Below are 12,940 nucleotides of genomic sequence, written 5' to 3' on the forward strand. Positions count from 1 at the left end.
GGGAAAAGGTGCAGGTGGGGCCAGGTGTAGAAGGGGAAGCAAGGTGGCTGTCCCCTATCCCTCAAGAGGGCCTTGGGGGAGATGGGACCATCAGCCTGCCCTCCTTCCCTGGCCCCTGACCTTGCCAGGGGCAAAGTCCTTCAGGCCCTGGATGGTCAGCTTGTCCACGGGGTGAATCTTGTTGTAGTCGGCTGGGTCAGCGAAGGTGAGCGGCAGCAGGCCCTGCTTCTTCAGGTTGGTTTCTGGAAGGCAGAGTTACACTCAGTCCACAGTGGGCAGGGCTCTGTCCCCCTCTCTGTGCAGGAACCTCACCCGCCCAGAGTGCTTCCTTTGTCCCTCGGGGCTCGGAGACACTCTAGTCATACCACCTGGGGACAAACCTGGGGCAGTGACAGTGCCGGTGACACGCGCCTTTCACTAGGGCCTACACAAGTGAGCCCTGGCCTGTGTCTCCGTAAGCCTTCCTGGTGAACATTCACCAGGACAAGCCAGGTGCCCTGGATAGGCCCACGTTTGGAAGCAAGGCCAGCGCGTGCCTGAGATGGGGAGCTCTGGGCGTCAGCACATCTGAAGGGCAGGAGGCTGGCGGGTGTGGAAAACAGGAGCCGTGGGCACAGTCTGGAAACCTGGCACAGGGCTCCAGGCCCAACTCAGCCACTGGCAAGTTGGGTGACCTTGGACTGCCAGCCAGGGGAAGTGGGTGGGGCTGGGCCCTAGCCCCAGCTCACCGTGGATCCTGGCGAAGCTCTTGGTGATGATGGCCCGGCCCCCAAGGTGGCGTGGTTCCAGGGCTGCATGCTCCCGGCTCGAGCCCTCACCATAGTTCTCATCTCCGATCACCACCCACCGGATGCCATGTTTCTGTCAAGCAAGGGAGGAGTGACATATGAGGGACAAGAGGGCACTGGCCCCCCCACCCACCTCACCTAGCCCTGGGGCTCCTGGAGGCTCACAGGTGAAGAGGCCAGAGGCCCCTCCTCACCAGCCAAGGGCAGGTGAAGTCAGGTGACTCAGGTCCAAACCAGGCCCTGATGGGACAGATGATACAGGCCCTGTCTGCGGTGGGCACCGGGAGGTGCAGCCCACCCATCAGTGCCCAGCAGAGGCCAGGGTGGGGGGAAAGCCATGGTGGGAACAGAACCCAGGGCAACGGGGGCAGTGGAGGTGACAGGGCTCGCTCCCATGGCCCTGAGACATCATTCAGTGGCAGCACTATTAGTGGGGGCTCCTGAGTGGAGAACACGCCTTCCCTGGACCGCCTCTGCCCTGCCCAGCCCCCAGGAGGTGCCAGAGGACCCCCACCTTGTAGTAGCGGGCAGTGTCAGGGACAGGACCGAACTCCTGGGTGACGGCGTTGCGCACAGAGTTGGCCTTGCCGTTCTCTATGTTGATGGCTCCAATGAGCAGGTTGTTGGAGATGTTGTCCAGGTGCCCACGGAACTTGAGCCAGGGGCCGGCGGCAGAGATATGGTCCGTGGTGCACTTCCCTTTGACCTTGGGTGGGCGGGCAGAGAGGACAGGTTGGGCATGGCCCTTGAGCCATGGATGAGGGGAGAAGTCCCCTAGAGGCAAGCAGCAGGCTCCTGTGGCCAGGACCCAGGAAGTGACAAGCAGGTGCAGGACACATGTCTGCAGTCCTGGGATTGTCACACACTGGCCAGAAGGGCTCAGACCAGGCTATCACCCACCCCTCAACGGCGCTGGGAGTGAGATCTCCAGGACAGCGCACTCAAACGGGGCAGAGGCTAGCATGGGCGGACAGATATGTCTGCTTGTTCCCCTTCAGGCCTAGGCCCCCAGTAAGATGCCCAGGCTGTCAGAGCAGCTACAGACCTCACGCTGGACAGAGGAGCCCGGGGATGCGTCTGGGTCCTGGCTGGTAACTCAACAGTTTCACCTATCACGTGTGCTTAATACTGGCTGTTACTGCCTGGAGACCCGTTAGTAAACAGCCTCAATTCATGTCCGACACGGGTCTGACATGACAAAGGCTTGTCTGTCTGCTCAGCTCCCAAACAGGCCACACCACTAATGCCCAGCTGTGGGACCAGAGCAATCAATGGCTTCTGGAGCCTGTTTGGTCACGCCAGAGTGGAGACCTGCTGTGCTGGCTCACGTGTGCCCTTCTTGCCCTCCCTGCGTTCCCACCCACACCCACTGGAGGTGGCCCTTACCAGCTGCAGCCGGATGGCCAAGAGCCCCAGATAGCAGCTGGCCAGACCCAGCTCTGCCTGGCACAGGGGAGCAAAGAAGGGGACACTGGGCTACAGGTGCCCTTGCTCCTCTGCAGCCAAACCTCCCTTCCTGCCCCCCACTTTAACCTTGCCCTTGTCCTCCCCTGGGCCCAGGGGAGAACACGTGGTTTCATGGCCTTCCTGCTGGGCAGTCGGGCTGTTCTCCCTGCCCCCGCGTCTCTGACCTTGATAAGGATTTGCAGGTCCTCCAGGTCTTTGCCATCCCACTTGTCAAAAGGCTCCAGAAGCTGCAGCCGCTGGCTGGTGGGGCTCACATCCACCCGCTGCCCGCTGCTGTCCTTGGGAGGGTGCTGGTAGGTGTCCTGCCCAGGGTCGAAGTCCTGCAGCAGGGGACAGGGACACGTGGATGCCCGGTCTCAGAAGGCAAGCTCCCCATGCCAAGTCTTTCCCTCCCAGTGAATATAGCTGCTTCACTCTCACTAACGGTGCCACCCCCGCCGGCCCAGGACAGGTGCTGCTGAGATACCCAGGTGTTGGGAAGGAAGCGGGTTGGCCACAGAGCACGTGGCAGTGGCCTGAGGCCCCCCAGGCCAAGGCCGGTTTGCAGCGGCTCACAGCAGAGGGTGGCAGTGCCCACTCACCGCTCGGGGGAGCTCATCGGCATCTGGGGCCTCCAGCTTGAACTTCTTGCCATCCTTGCCTGTCAGGAAGTCAGTTTCTGGGTTGAACTTGAGGGTGCCAGCAATGGCCAGGGCTGTGACAATCTGAAACAGAGGGAGCCGGTTTGTTGATTAGTACCGAATACCACTCCTGTCTCCCCACTTCAGCCACAACTGAGAACAAAGCTGAGGAAATTTCCAAGTTCTCCATAGAGGCCGGAGCTGCAGGAATCTCTGGGACCACAGGCTGTTGGGCCGGCAGAGGACCCATGAACCCAGGGCAGTCTGGCCTCTACTGCTCCCCACTGGACCTCAGCGCCCTCCTCGGGCAGGGCCAGCACTGCTGTCCGCTCCCCTCACAGGTGTGCCACCCTGGACCGGGAGAGGCTGGCACAGAAATGCTGCTGTGACGAAAACACTCCTAAATGGGTAACACACTGAAAGAGGGAAGGGCCACTCTTCACTCCTTTTTAGCAAACAAACGTATTTCTGGAACACTCATTTAAAAAATCAGGTCAAGACTGGCTGTGTGCCAACAATGGCTGAGGCTGAATTCCCACTAAGTGCCCGGCTCCCTCCACATTCGTCATAACAAGGCCCCTTCCCGGCCCAGACAGTGCAACGGCTTTCCGCACTGGCTCCCTGACAGGACCGTGATCTGGGGCACGGAAACGGCACGTGACGTGTGGTGAATCCAAAGCTCCTGTTCGTGATCACAACTGCACTAAGCAAGCACCTGCCTGCTGGGACGTGGGGGCCACGCAGGGGACACGGAGAGCGCGCGATGCTTGGGGCTGGCGAGGCCTGTGGCTCTTGGTTTCTGCTCCCACAATCCCTTGCTCTGCGATGCCAACCCTCCCACAGCAGGCCCATGGGGTCGGACGCAAGCTAGGGCCTGGCTGAGCAGCCTCACCTCTGGGGATGTGACAAAGGCATGGGTCTCAGGATTTGCGTCGTTGCGACCCGTGAAGTTCCTGTTGTAGGAGGTGACGATTGTGTTCTTCTCCCCCTTCTTGATGTCCTTCCTGCCAGGTCAGAGAGGACAGGGTTAGGGACGTCTGGCTTGTCACCAGGCCCATCCTGCCTAGGTGATGAAAGAAGGGGTAATGGAAAGACCCTGAAACAAGCCTCGTCTGTGGGACTCAGGCAGACAGAGCAGAAGGGAACCTCAGGCATCACTGAGGTTCACTTGAGACACACGTTAGAGGCAGAGCCCAGACCAAAGCCTGACTTTCCTGATCCGGGGCCACTGCCTCCTTTCAAATGGCTCCGTGGGAGGCCCCGCTGTGTCCATTAGGACGAGGCCTCGTTGGCGTCTTCCCACCAGCTGAGGCTTCAGGCCCGCTGCAGGGCTCTTCCTCTCTACTTCCAACCCAGCTTTCCAGTCCTGCCTGGAAATCTTCTAACGTGCCGCAGTCCTTAAAGCTAGAGTCTCTTCTTTGTGCCCAGTAACGTCTCCCTGCAACACCTGGGGCTCCACACTCCAGGACACAATGGGCTGTTCTCTCACCTGTCCCACTGGCCGATGCAAGGGCCACAGGCATTGGCCAGGACGACGCCACCCACTTCCCTCAGGATCTGTGCCTGCAGGAGAGAAAGGAGAACAGGGAATTGTCAGGCGCAAGCCAGTGGCTGATGGCAAAGGGTGGTTCAGCCACTTGAGGGCTGAAGAGCTGTCCTGGAACCCTGGGGCAGCTGCAGGTACTGGTACCAGCCCTGGCCAACAAGGCTACGGCTTGTCCTGTCCTGAAGCCACATTTCTCAGCAGTGGGGTGGGGAGCTGGGGTAGGAGCATGTGGGCACTCACATAGCCATCCCGCTCAATGGTGGCACGGATCTGCTCAGAGCCTGGTGTGATGGTGAACTGGGACTTGCACTTGAGCCCATGAGACAGCGCCTGCTTGGCCACAGCTGCTGAACGCCCCATGTCCTCATAGCTGGAGTTGGTGCAGCTGCCGATCAGACCTGGTGCATTGTGGGTAGTGGGGTCAGGGGTCAGGAGGAGACAGTGACTGGAGGTCCCCACCTGACCTGGTCAAGAGTTCACCAACTGTGCTGGGCCAGGGGCTGTTACAAGAGACAAGTTAGAAGCAACCTAACAGTAAAGGACAGGCTACTCGTGACCCAGCCATTTAAGGGAAGACAGTGTGGCCACTGAACGTGACACTGAACACATATGGTGGCCGTGTGGGCCATTCTCACAATAACAATCTGCATGTATGCGCACATCAGAGGGCTCACACTGACATAGGAACAGTGACCACCACTGAGGGCTTTCAGGAGATGCTCATTTTTTTCTTTTAGACTTTCTAGAACGCTCTGGCTTTTTTACTGGCTTATCATCAGGGGAAAACGGTTCTTTTAACAAAAGTCTATCAAGGTTATTAAAAATGTCACTAAAGACTGAATGCCATCACAGACATCAAGAATCTCTCTTTTATCAATCCACCGATTTTATTTTCGAATTATTACACCACCAAATATTTGTTTTAAATTTGCTTCAACTACTAAGGCGAACACATTACACAGCACTTTACGCCAGGCTCAATTATACAGAAGCTCTTGCATTAAGTCGTCCCTCCTCCTAAGAACTTGAATGAGTAAGTATGATTATCATCCCTGTTTTACAGATGGGGAACCAAGGCACAGGGAGGTGGAGTAACTTGCTCTCGGTCACCCAGCTATAAAGCAGCAGAGTCAGATTCAAACCCGGGACTCCTGGCTCCAGGGTCCACACTCTCCACAGCCAGACTATACAATGTGACAATGGCAGGTGCTAGTGACATCGATGTGCCAGTGCGTCTGTATATGTAAAGCATGTCAAGTGAAGTCAAAGTCAGACATTGTGGGTGAGGCGATGAAATGTTTGTAAAACAGAAAGATACACACATCAATATACGCATGTACACAGAATCCCTCTCAGAGCTCCTAGAGCTGGTTTCAGGTTGGGGGCTGAGCTTAGGGGTGTTTTACAATGAGCACATATTTCTTTTATACCAAGAAAAAGTAATTTTTTGAAAAAGGCACAAAGAAAAAAATAAATGAGTCTAGAAAGTGCCTGGTACATGTAGGAAGAGCCCCACGGCGGGCACAGGCCTTGTCCACAGCCCTGGGCAGACCCACGAGCCCTGAGGCCTGTTAACCCAACGAGGTGGAAAGTGCTCACCTACTCGGATGTCCACGGGCCAGCCTTCCTTCTCTGCCACGGTGCCCACTTCTGCCACGGGGTGAGCCAGGTCGGGGGTGAAGGGCCCGTTGATGTGCGGCTTCAGCTGAACCAAACACGACACGGGAGCAGAACGAGAGAGGAGAGAACAAATGTTGGTGTGCACAGCCTCTTCTTCGGAGGCTGCCTGGCTCCCATCACCAGGTCCCTACAGAGAGCCTCAGGGGCCAACTACTGTTCTTAGGTTTCAAAACTCGTCCCAGGAAACACCCAAGCAGTGGGCACTGTCCAGGCACAGCTCCTGGGACGCTGCCAGCCCTGCCAGGCTCTGATTCTCTCCTGTATGCAGATGGAAAGTGGATGGGATCTGCTCAAGGTCACATAGCTAGGCGGTGGCAGAGGCATGGAATGAATCAGGGTTGTCAGCGTCCCACGTCCGTTATCTCCCACACTATGCTGCTTTCGGGATTGTAGGACAAAATGGATTTAAGGCCAGATGCTTTACGTGTGATAATACTTATACCAAGAAACGTGAAGCACTTAGCAAAGCGCTTCTAGAAAAGCACTTTGAAAAGCACTCCGTAAGCGTCAGCAAATGTTATGATGTGAATTAGCTCCTTCAGTTCCCATGACTGCCTTAGGCTTCACACATGATGAAGTGAGGCCCAGAGGTGACTTAACTTGCCTAAGGTTACAGACTGAAGTGGAAGAGACAGGATTTGAACTCATGCCGACTGGCTTTGGGGATAAAATCCTCGACCTGTACTCTGCTGCTTCTGTTCCTGCAGCCTGCCTTTCCTCTGCAGGTCTCAGGGTGCCAAACCTTGCTCAGGCCTGGGAATCTCAGGCCTTGCCCTCTTGAACTCTGACAACCAAGCAAACTCCAGGACGAAAGCTTGGCTTCTGCTAAAGCTGAGGTGGGGCAAACTGAACCGGTTCCTGAATCACCAGCCACAGCCACCTCGCTCTCCCCTTAGCCATGTATCCTGCCACCCCTCCCACCCCACTGTAGCCTGATTCAGGAAGCAATCTGCAGGGACACGGGAACCAGGGGCCCAAGAGCCCTGCTGCTGCGCCGGCAAGGACCCGCCCTGACCCTCCCCAGGGCCCACTAGAAGCCCCACATGAGGCCTGAACTCCCCACCCTCAGAAACTCCTTGGACCCGACTCCCTTCCTTACCTCGCTGAGGTTAATCTCAATCACTTGGTCATAATGGCAGCCAGGGTCGGGCACCAAGTGCTCCTTGAACTCATCAGCAAGGTTGGCAATGTCTGAAATCAACAAGGGAGGGAGACCACAGAGTGTGAAACAAACGAGTCATGAGACCTCATCCATCTATCCATCCAAGCCAGTTAACCTGGCACCTGGCAAACACTGGGCCCTGGGCACTGATGGCAAAGAAACCAAACAGACAGCACAGGACATTGTCTCTGCTCTCGAGGAGCTTGCAATCCGCGAAGGAGCTACCAGTGAGCCAGAAGTGACGCTACAGTACAACAGACACACACACAGGGACACACAGGAGAAGCACTGAGGTTCAGGTCAGGGAAGGCTTCCTGGACGTGAGAAGAGCTGAGTTTTGAAGAAGTTACTTGGTAATGGAAAGGAGGGATGGGCCTTCCACGGAGCACGCCATGTGCGCATGGCTTGGAAACGAACTGACAAGCTCTCCCCATGGCCCCCGGGCGTCTGGCTCTACCATCACCGCAGCTCACCTCCCTTCAGAGGCTCCAATCATCCCTCCCACAGGCCCTGTTTCCAACTCCAAGCTTCACAGAAGCCAGGCTAGAACGTGAAGGAAGTTGTAAGGGAGGCTGGGAAAGCGGCTTATATTCCAAATGTTTTCCTCCTCCCCTTGTTAGGGCAGGAATTATAAACAGAAGCAGATCCCTGTCATTTCTAGAACTTCCTGCAGGGGACCAGGCCAAGAAGATGGGACACTCAGCCACCTTCTCAGGTGAAACTAAATTCCAATCCTGAGATAATCCAGGATGTCCCAAACTTAGATGCCAGGCACTTCGAGCCGCTGCTGCCAGCTACAGACACCCTACTCTGCAACAGTAGCATAGACTTCATACATAACTTCATACACTAGGGGCTTTTCAGAGCTGCTAAAGCCAGTCCGGAGACACGGGGTTGAGGACTCCTGCTCTCCCGGGGAAGGTGGAGCTCCTGCCGGCTCTGCCCCACCACCCTGCTCCTGCCGCTCACCTGCCCGGCCCGTCTTGCTCAGGTATTTCTTCATCCGGTGGTTGTAAGGAAACACTGATGTGGTGGCCCCGATTTCTGCGCCCATGTTGCAGATTGTCGCCATGCCTAGAGGGAAATAGCCCACGGGGCTGGCTGAGCTGCTGGTGTGAGTTCCACATCTTCACACTGGGTAGCGGGCATCATTTCTGTCCTCGCTCACATGGCCACCTAGTGGCCAGTGGGCAGACTCCTTCCTTGTGTCCCAGGGTTAAAATGGGGCCAGAGCTCAGTGTCCCGGCTCTCAGCGTAGCCGCCGGGTAGAGTGAAACGAACACAAGATTCAGCCCCTCCAAGCTGAGTCCTAGTTCTGGACCTGGCTGTCCTGCTCGGCAACTAGACGGCCACGTGTGCTGAAGGCTGACCTGGCCAGACTGCCCAGTTGTTACTATGCTCATTTTGCAGGTGAGGGAACTGGCTCAGAGGTCGGGCAGGCCATAAAGCAAATGCAGGTGCGACACTCGGGTCCAGGCCCACCTGCCTGGTGTCCAGGCCCGCCCTCTCAGCCACCGCACGGTGCTGTATGGAGATGTTTCTGGCTCCCACGTTTTCTAGCAGTGAGACCGGAATGACGTCCAATGTCCGGACCTCAGAGCCCCACGCAGAACTGGGGAGACTTACAGATGTCCTAACTGCTATCAGGACACCGGCCTCACGGGGTTGCTGGGACACTGGTTTTGGATTTGTTATCAACTTCCTAACTGAGCAGTCAAAGGTGGTAAGGGCTACCTGTAAGAGTGGGCCCTCCATCACGGGAGGGGTACAGGGCTCGCTGAACAGTCGCTCTGTGGGGTGACTGCAGGGCTGAGGCAGGCACCTGGGGAAGTCTGAACCGGACCATCTCTCAGGCTTATTCCAAGTCTCCTTGGATTTCTGCGGGCCCAAGGCCTTGAGGCCAGGTCACCAGGAGTGATAAGCAGGAAGGGGCTGCTTCCTACCTGGACGTGGACGCTAACAGGTGATAGATGATCTAATCCAAGGGAAGCGAGTGAGGCTCCAACTCCAGCCAGAGGAAGATGTGGAAACAGGGCTGCTTTGGGTGAAGCCCTGGCTAGCCCCCATTCGCACCGTCACCTCCAACCTCTCTGGAATTCTCTGGATCACTCCAGGCGGCCCAGGGCATGGCCAGAGCCCAGCAGCAGAAGTAGGCTCGGCCCCTAACTCTGTGTGCTCCCAGGGAAGTTGTCTGCCCGACCTAAGGACCTGGGTCTCCTCCTGTGTGTAATGAGGGATCTGGACTAACCACCTCCCCTCTGTCTCTAAGTGTCCATCCCAAGTCCCCAAGCCGATGGAACAGATCCTCAGGGGAAGGCCATTCACTGCTTCCACAGCTCAGCCACAGGCCCCACCGGGCCCCACGCAGGCTGAGGGCCACGTCACGCGGCCACCTTCCTCACCAGTGCAGGAGATGGAGTCTACACCAGGCCCGTGGTACTCCACAATAGCGCCCGTGCCGCCTTTCACTGTGAGGATTCCCGCCACCTTTAAGATCACATCTTTGGGTGAGGTCCAACCGGAGAGGGAGCCTGTCAGCTTCACACCAATCACCTGAACAGGAGGGGCAAGACAGCAACGATAGGCGCTGTGAGCTACATGCCACGTTCCCACCAGGACGCTTACCTGCTGGGCTTCCCATTTCTGCTCGTTTGTCTCTGCCTCCCTCCCCAAGAGGTTTGAGGCTGACCTATTTGTTCATCCCTTTTGGGTTCTACCTCTCCGATTCATCCCCACCAAACGCCCCCCTGCAGCCACCCGAGTGAGCCCTTCCCTACCCCTCACCTTGGGGCACTTCAGCTCCCAGGGGATCCCAGCCATGACGTCCACTGCATCAGCACCCCCAACTCCAATGCAGATGGCCCCAAGGCCACCGCCATTGGGGGTGTGGGAATCAGTGCCAATCAGAAGAACGCCAGGGTATGCATAGTTTTCCAGGATAATCTGAAAAAGAATCCAACATCTTAAGCTGGGTCATTCTCAGGCACTTCTCCAGGACGGGGCCTCTCCAGTGGGGCCCAGAAGAGCCAGAGACTTGGGAAACAGGTGGCCTGGCCTCAGGAAAAGCTCTGACAGTTCCTGACTGTGTGACCCGGGCCTCTGAGTGTCTCCCTGCACCTCAGTTTCCTCATCTGTTAGCAGAGTAACGAGAACGCCCACACCAGCTCGACCCCGGGACTGTGGCGAGAACCAGATGAATTGAGATACAAAAATGTGTCTTGTGACAGGCCTGGGACAAGCATGACCACTGAACGGTGCTCCTGACGACAGTCCCTGCCTCGTGTGGTGACATGTGGCGTGTGCGCACCTGGCTTCTCGTCATGGCCAACAATTCTTTCATGACCTGGTTCCAGCCCCCAGAGGAATCACAGGGCCAGGCCCCCACGGGAGCACCGGCCGTCAGTGTGTCTACTGCCGAACTGGAAAGGACAGGCGAGGTCTCCCACGCCTGAGGTGGGTGGCTCTGAGAACGGAAGTGGCTGGCTGAAGGAAAACGATAATTTGCCTCATCGCCCGTCCCATTTCCCAGTGCTCCCTTCTGAGGGAACACTTCTAGTTGGGAAGGCGCTGGCAGTGAGCATTTCCCCAAAAACATTCAATGGAGGTACAGGGTCAGCTGTCCCACGGTGGCCCTTCCCGCCATCCAGGCGCCTACGGGCCGAGCACTCTGAGAGCTGCAGGATCCCACCAGGAACGCCCCAGCCAGGAGCCCTGGGCCCTGGGTCTGAGTTCTGGCCCCACCACCTACTGGTGGTTGTGGCCTGAGGCAAGCCACTTCGCCTCTCCAAGCCTTGGTCTCACCTATGAAAAGTGGTGCCCAGCTCACTGGATCACGTGATGACGCAGTGGCACCAGGTCCATTAAGCTATACAGGGGTGCCTGGGAGACACGTTATTTTTATTCCTTTGCAGCAAGGGCCTTCATCTGAGTTTCTGCTGCTAACTTGTCAGATGGAATTATGCGCCCACCACACACACACACACGGATTTGGGAAGAACAAGATCGAGATGTGAAAGGCTCCATAAATGTCAGGACCGACTGAATGGTGGCAGGCTCGCTGGCACATGACAGAAGCTCCCTGGCACATGACAGAAAGCCCAGGGCCTCTGCCCGGGGCTGGGCATCTGCCCAGCAGGCTAGCAAGGTGCGAGGGGTCTTCCTCTTGGGAATGCAGAAAGTTAGGAGACCCGCTTCCTACCCCGAACGTGGTAGCTTGCTGGGAGAACAGGCCAACATAGAGGAAATCGCTCAGAAAAACAACCGTTGGAGAGAATGCTGGTTAACTTTCATTTCTCTAGCCCTCCTTGGCTCAGCCATGTACAAAGATTTAAAAGTAGTTCATCTCTAAAGCTCTTCAGGCTTGTAAGACTGAGCCCTGAAGGCCAGATACATGGAATTCCATGTAGCCCACGGTGTAGACCACAAGTGTGCTCCACACCCAGAAGGGAGAGGCTAGTGCAGACCCAAGGAGTACAGAACGGGTCACCATGAAGCTGGCAGTTGACAGTGACCTCGGCGGTCAGCTGGATACGGCTGGGCCAATGCGGGGGGGGGGGGGGTAATGGCGGGAGAAGTGTATTTTAGGCTGAACTAACATCTAGAATATAAAACTGGAAATTCAGCTGTCCACCCACACAGCGCATGGGCGTGCACACACATACACACACACACACACACACACACACACACACACCCCACACACACACACACAGGACCTATTCTGTATGGACCTGGCCCTGGGCCCAGAGCGAGAGGAAGAAATAAGCACAGTCTGTGTCCCCACAGAGCTCACAGTCCAGCGGGACAAGCGCTCAGCACACACTGGGGTTATGTTGTAAAGGGGTTCCACAGAGGATCACACAAGAGCGCCCCAATGTTGGGCACAGGGGAGGGCCAGGGGTAACCAGAGGGCAAAGATGTGGAGAAGAAGATATGCCAGGGTGCTCGAGATGGAGGGAAAGGAGCTAAGCTTTGATCGGGGCATGGTGGATTAAAGCTTCCAATGGCCCAACATCGAGAGGGAGAGAAAAGTAAAGCTGTCCAGGATTTATGATCCCTGAGAATTCTGTTTTTAAAGAAACAAATACATCAGGCCGTACACTTAGCTGGTGGCGAGTGGCAAGTGTGAGCTGCCATCACTCACAGCCCCAAACTGGTCCGAGAGCTGCCAAAAAGGCCTGGGCATTTGTACTGAGGTGGAACGGGGGACACTTGGATTGGGGTGTCTTTCACAACAAAAGGCCAAGCTGGGTCCACCTGACTCCCTGGCCCTGCCACTGAGGCTTTCACTCCCTGGAGACTGATGTGACCTGCCATTCCCAGGCAGCCCCTTCCTGGCAAGGGGGATGGTTTGAAAGGGCAGAGCAGTGATCCATGGGCTCTGGTTTCAGAGTGGGCCGTGCTGGGAGCCCACGGGGTCAGGTTACAGCCTGACTCAGCTCATCTTGAAGGAGGCCTGGGATAGAGCTGGGGAGAAGGGTCACCTTGGCAAGATGCAAAGAGGCAGGTTCCACAAACACGATAGATGGCAAATGGCCACACAAACCAGTGCACACCCCACAAAGCAAGTCAGTGGTTCTTTGATGACAAGCTAAGTGCCTATCTCCCCAGAAACACACACACACACACACACACACACACACACACACACACACACAGATAAAATTGATGACCAAGA

At 56.5% G+C, this 12,940-nt stretch overlaps 1 protein-coding gene across 2 annotated transcripts in view; it reads right to left on the bottom strand.

Moving 5' to 3' along the window:
• The window catches only part of ACO2 (aconitase 2), a 39,578-nt gene that overhangs the window by 776 nt on the left and 25,862 nt on the right, over positions 1-12,940 (bottom strand). For both annotated transcript variants that reach the window (XM_019734489.3, XM_074326459.2), the window contains exons 5-17: positions 10,048-10,206; positions 9,666-9,816; positions 8,233-8,337; positions 7,201-7,292; positions 6,021-6,126; positions 4,662-4,819; positions 4,365-4,438; positions 3,768-3,879; positions 2,837-2,959; positions 2,420-2,575; positions 1,303-1,494; positions 729-861; positions 121-242 (exon numbers count right to left, since the gene is read on the bottom strand). In XM_019734489.3, the coding sequence (XP_019590048.1) occupies positions 121-242; positions 729-861; positions 1,303-1,494; positions 2,420-2,575; positions 2,837-2,959; positions 3,768-3,879; positions 4,365-4,438; positions 4,662-4,819; positions 6,021-6,126; positions 7,201-7,292; positions 8,233-8,337; positions 9,666-9,816; positions 10,048-10,206 (1,683 nt within the window). The remainder of the gene's footprint in view (positions 1-120; positions 243-728; positions 862-1,302; positions 1,495-2,419; positions 2,576-2,836; positions 2,960-3,767; positions 3,880-4,364; positions 4,439-4,661; positions 4,820-6,020; positions 6,127-7,200; positions 7,293-8,232; positions 8,338-9,665; positions 9,817-10,047; positions 10,207-12,940) is intronic.

The sequence above is a fragment of the Rhinolophus sinicus genome, chromosome 1 (genome assembly GCF_057876585.1).
Source record: "Rhinolophus sinicus isolate RSI-liver-muscle chromosome 1, RSI-T2T, whole genome shotgun sequence".
NCBI lineage: Eukaryota > Metazoa > Chordata > Mammalia > Chiroptera > Rhinolophidae > Rhinolophus > Rhinolophus sinicus.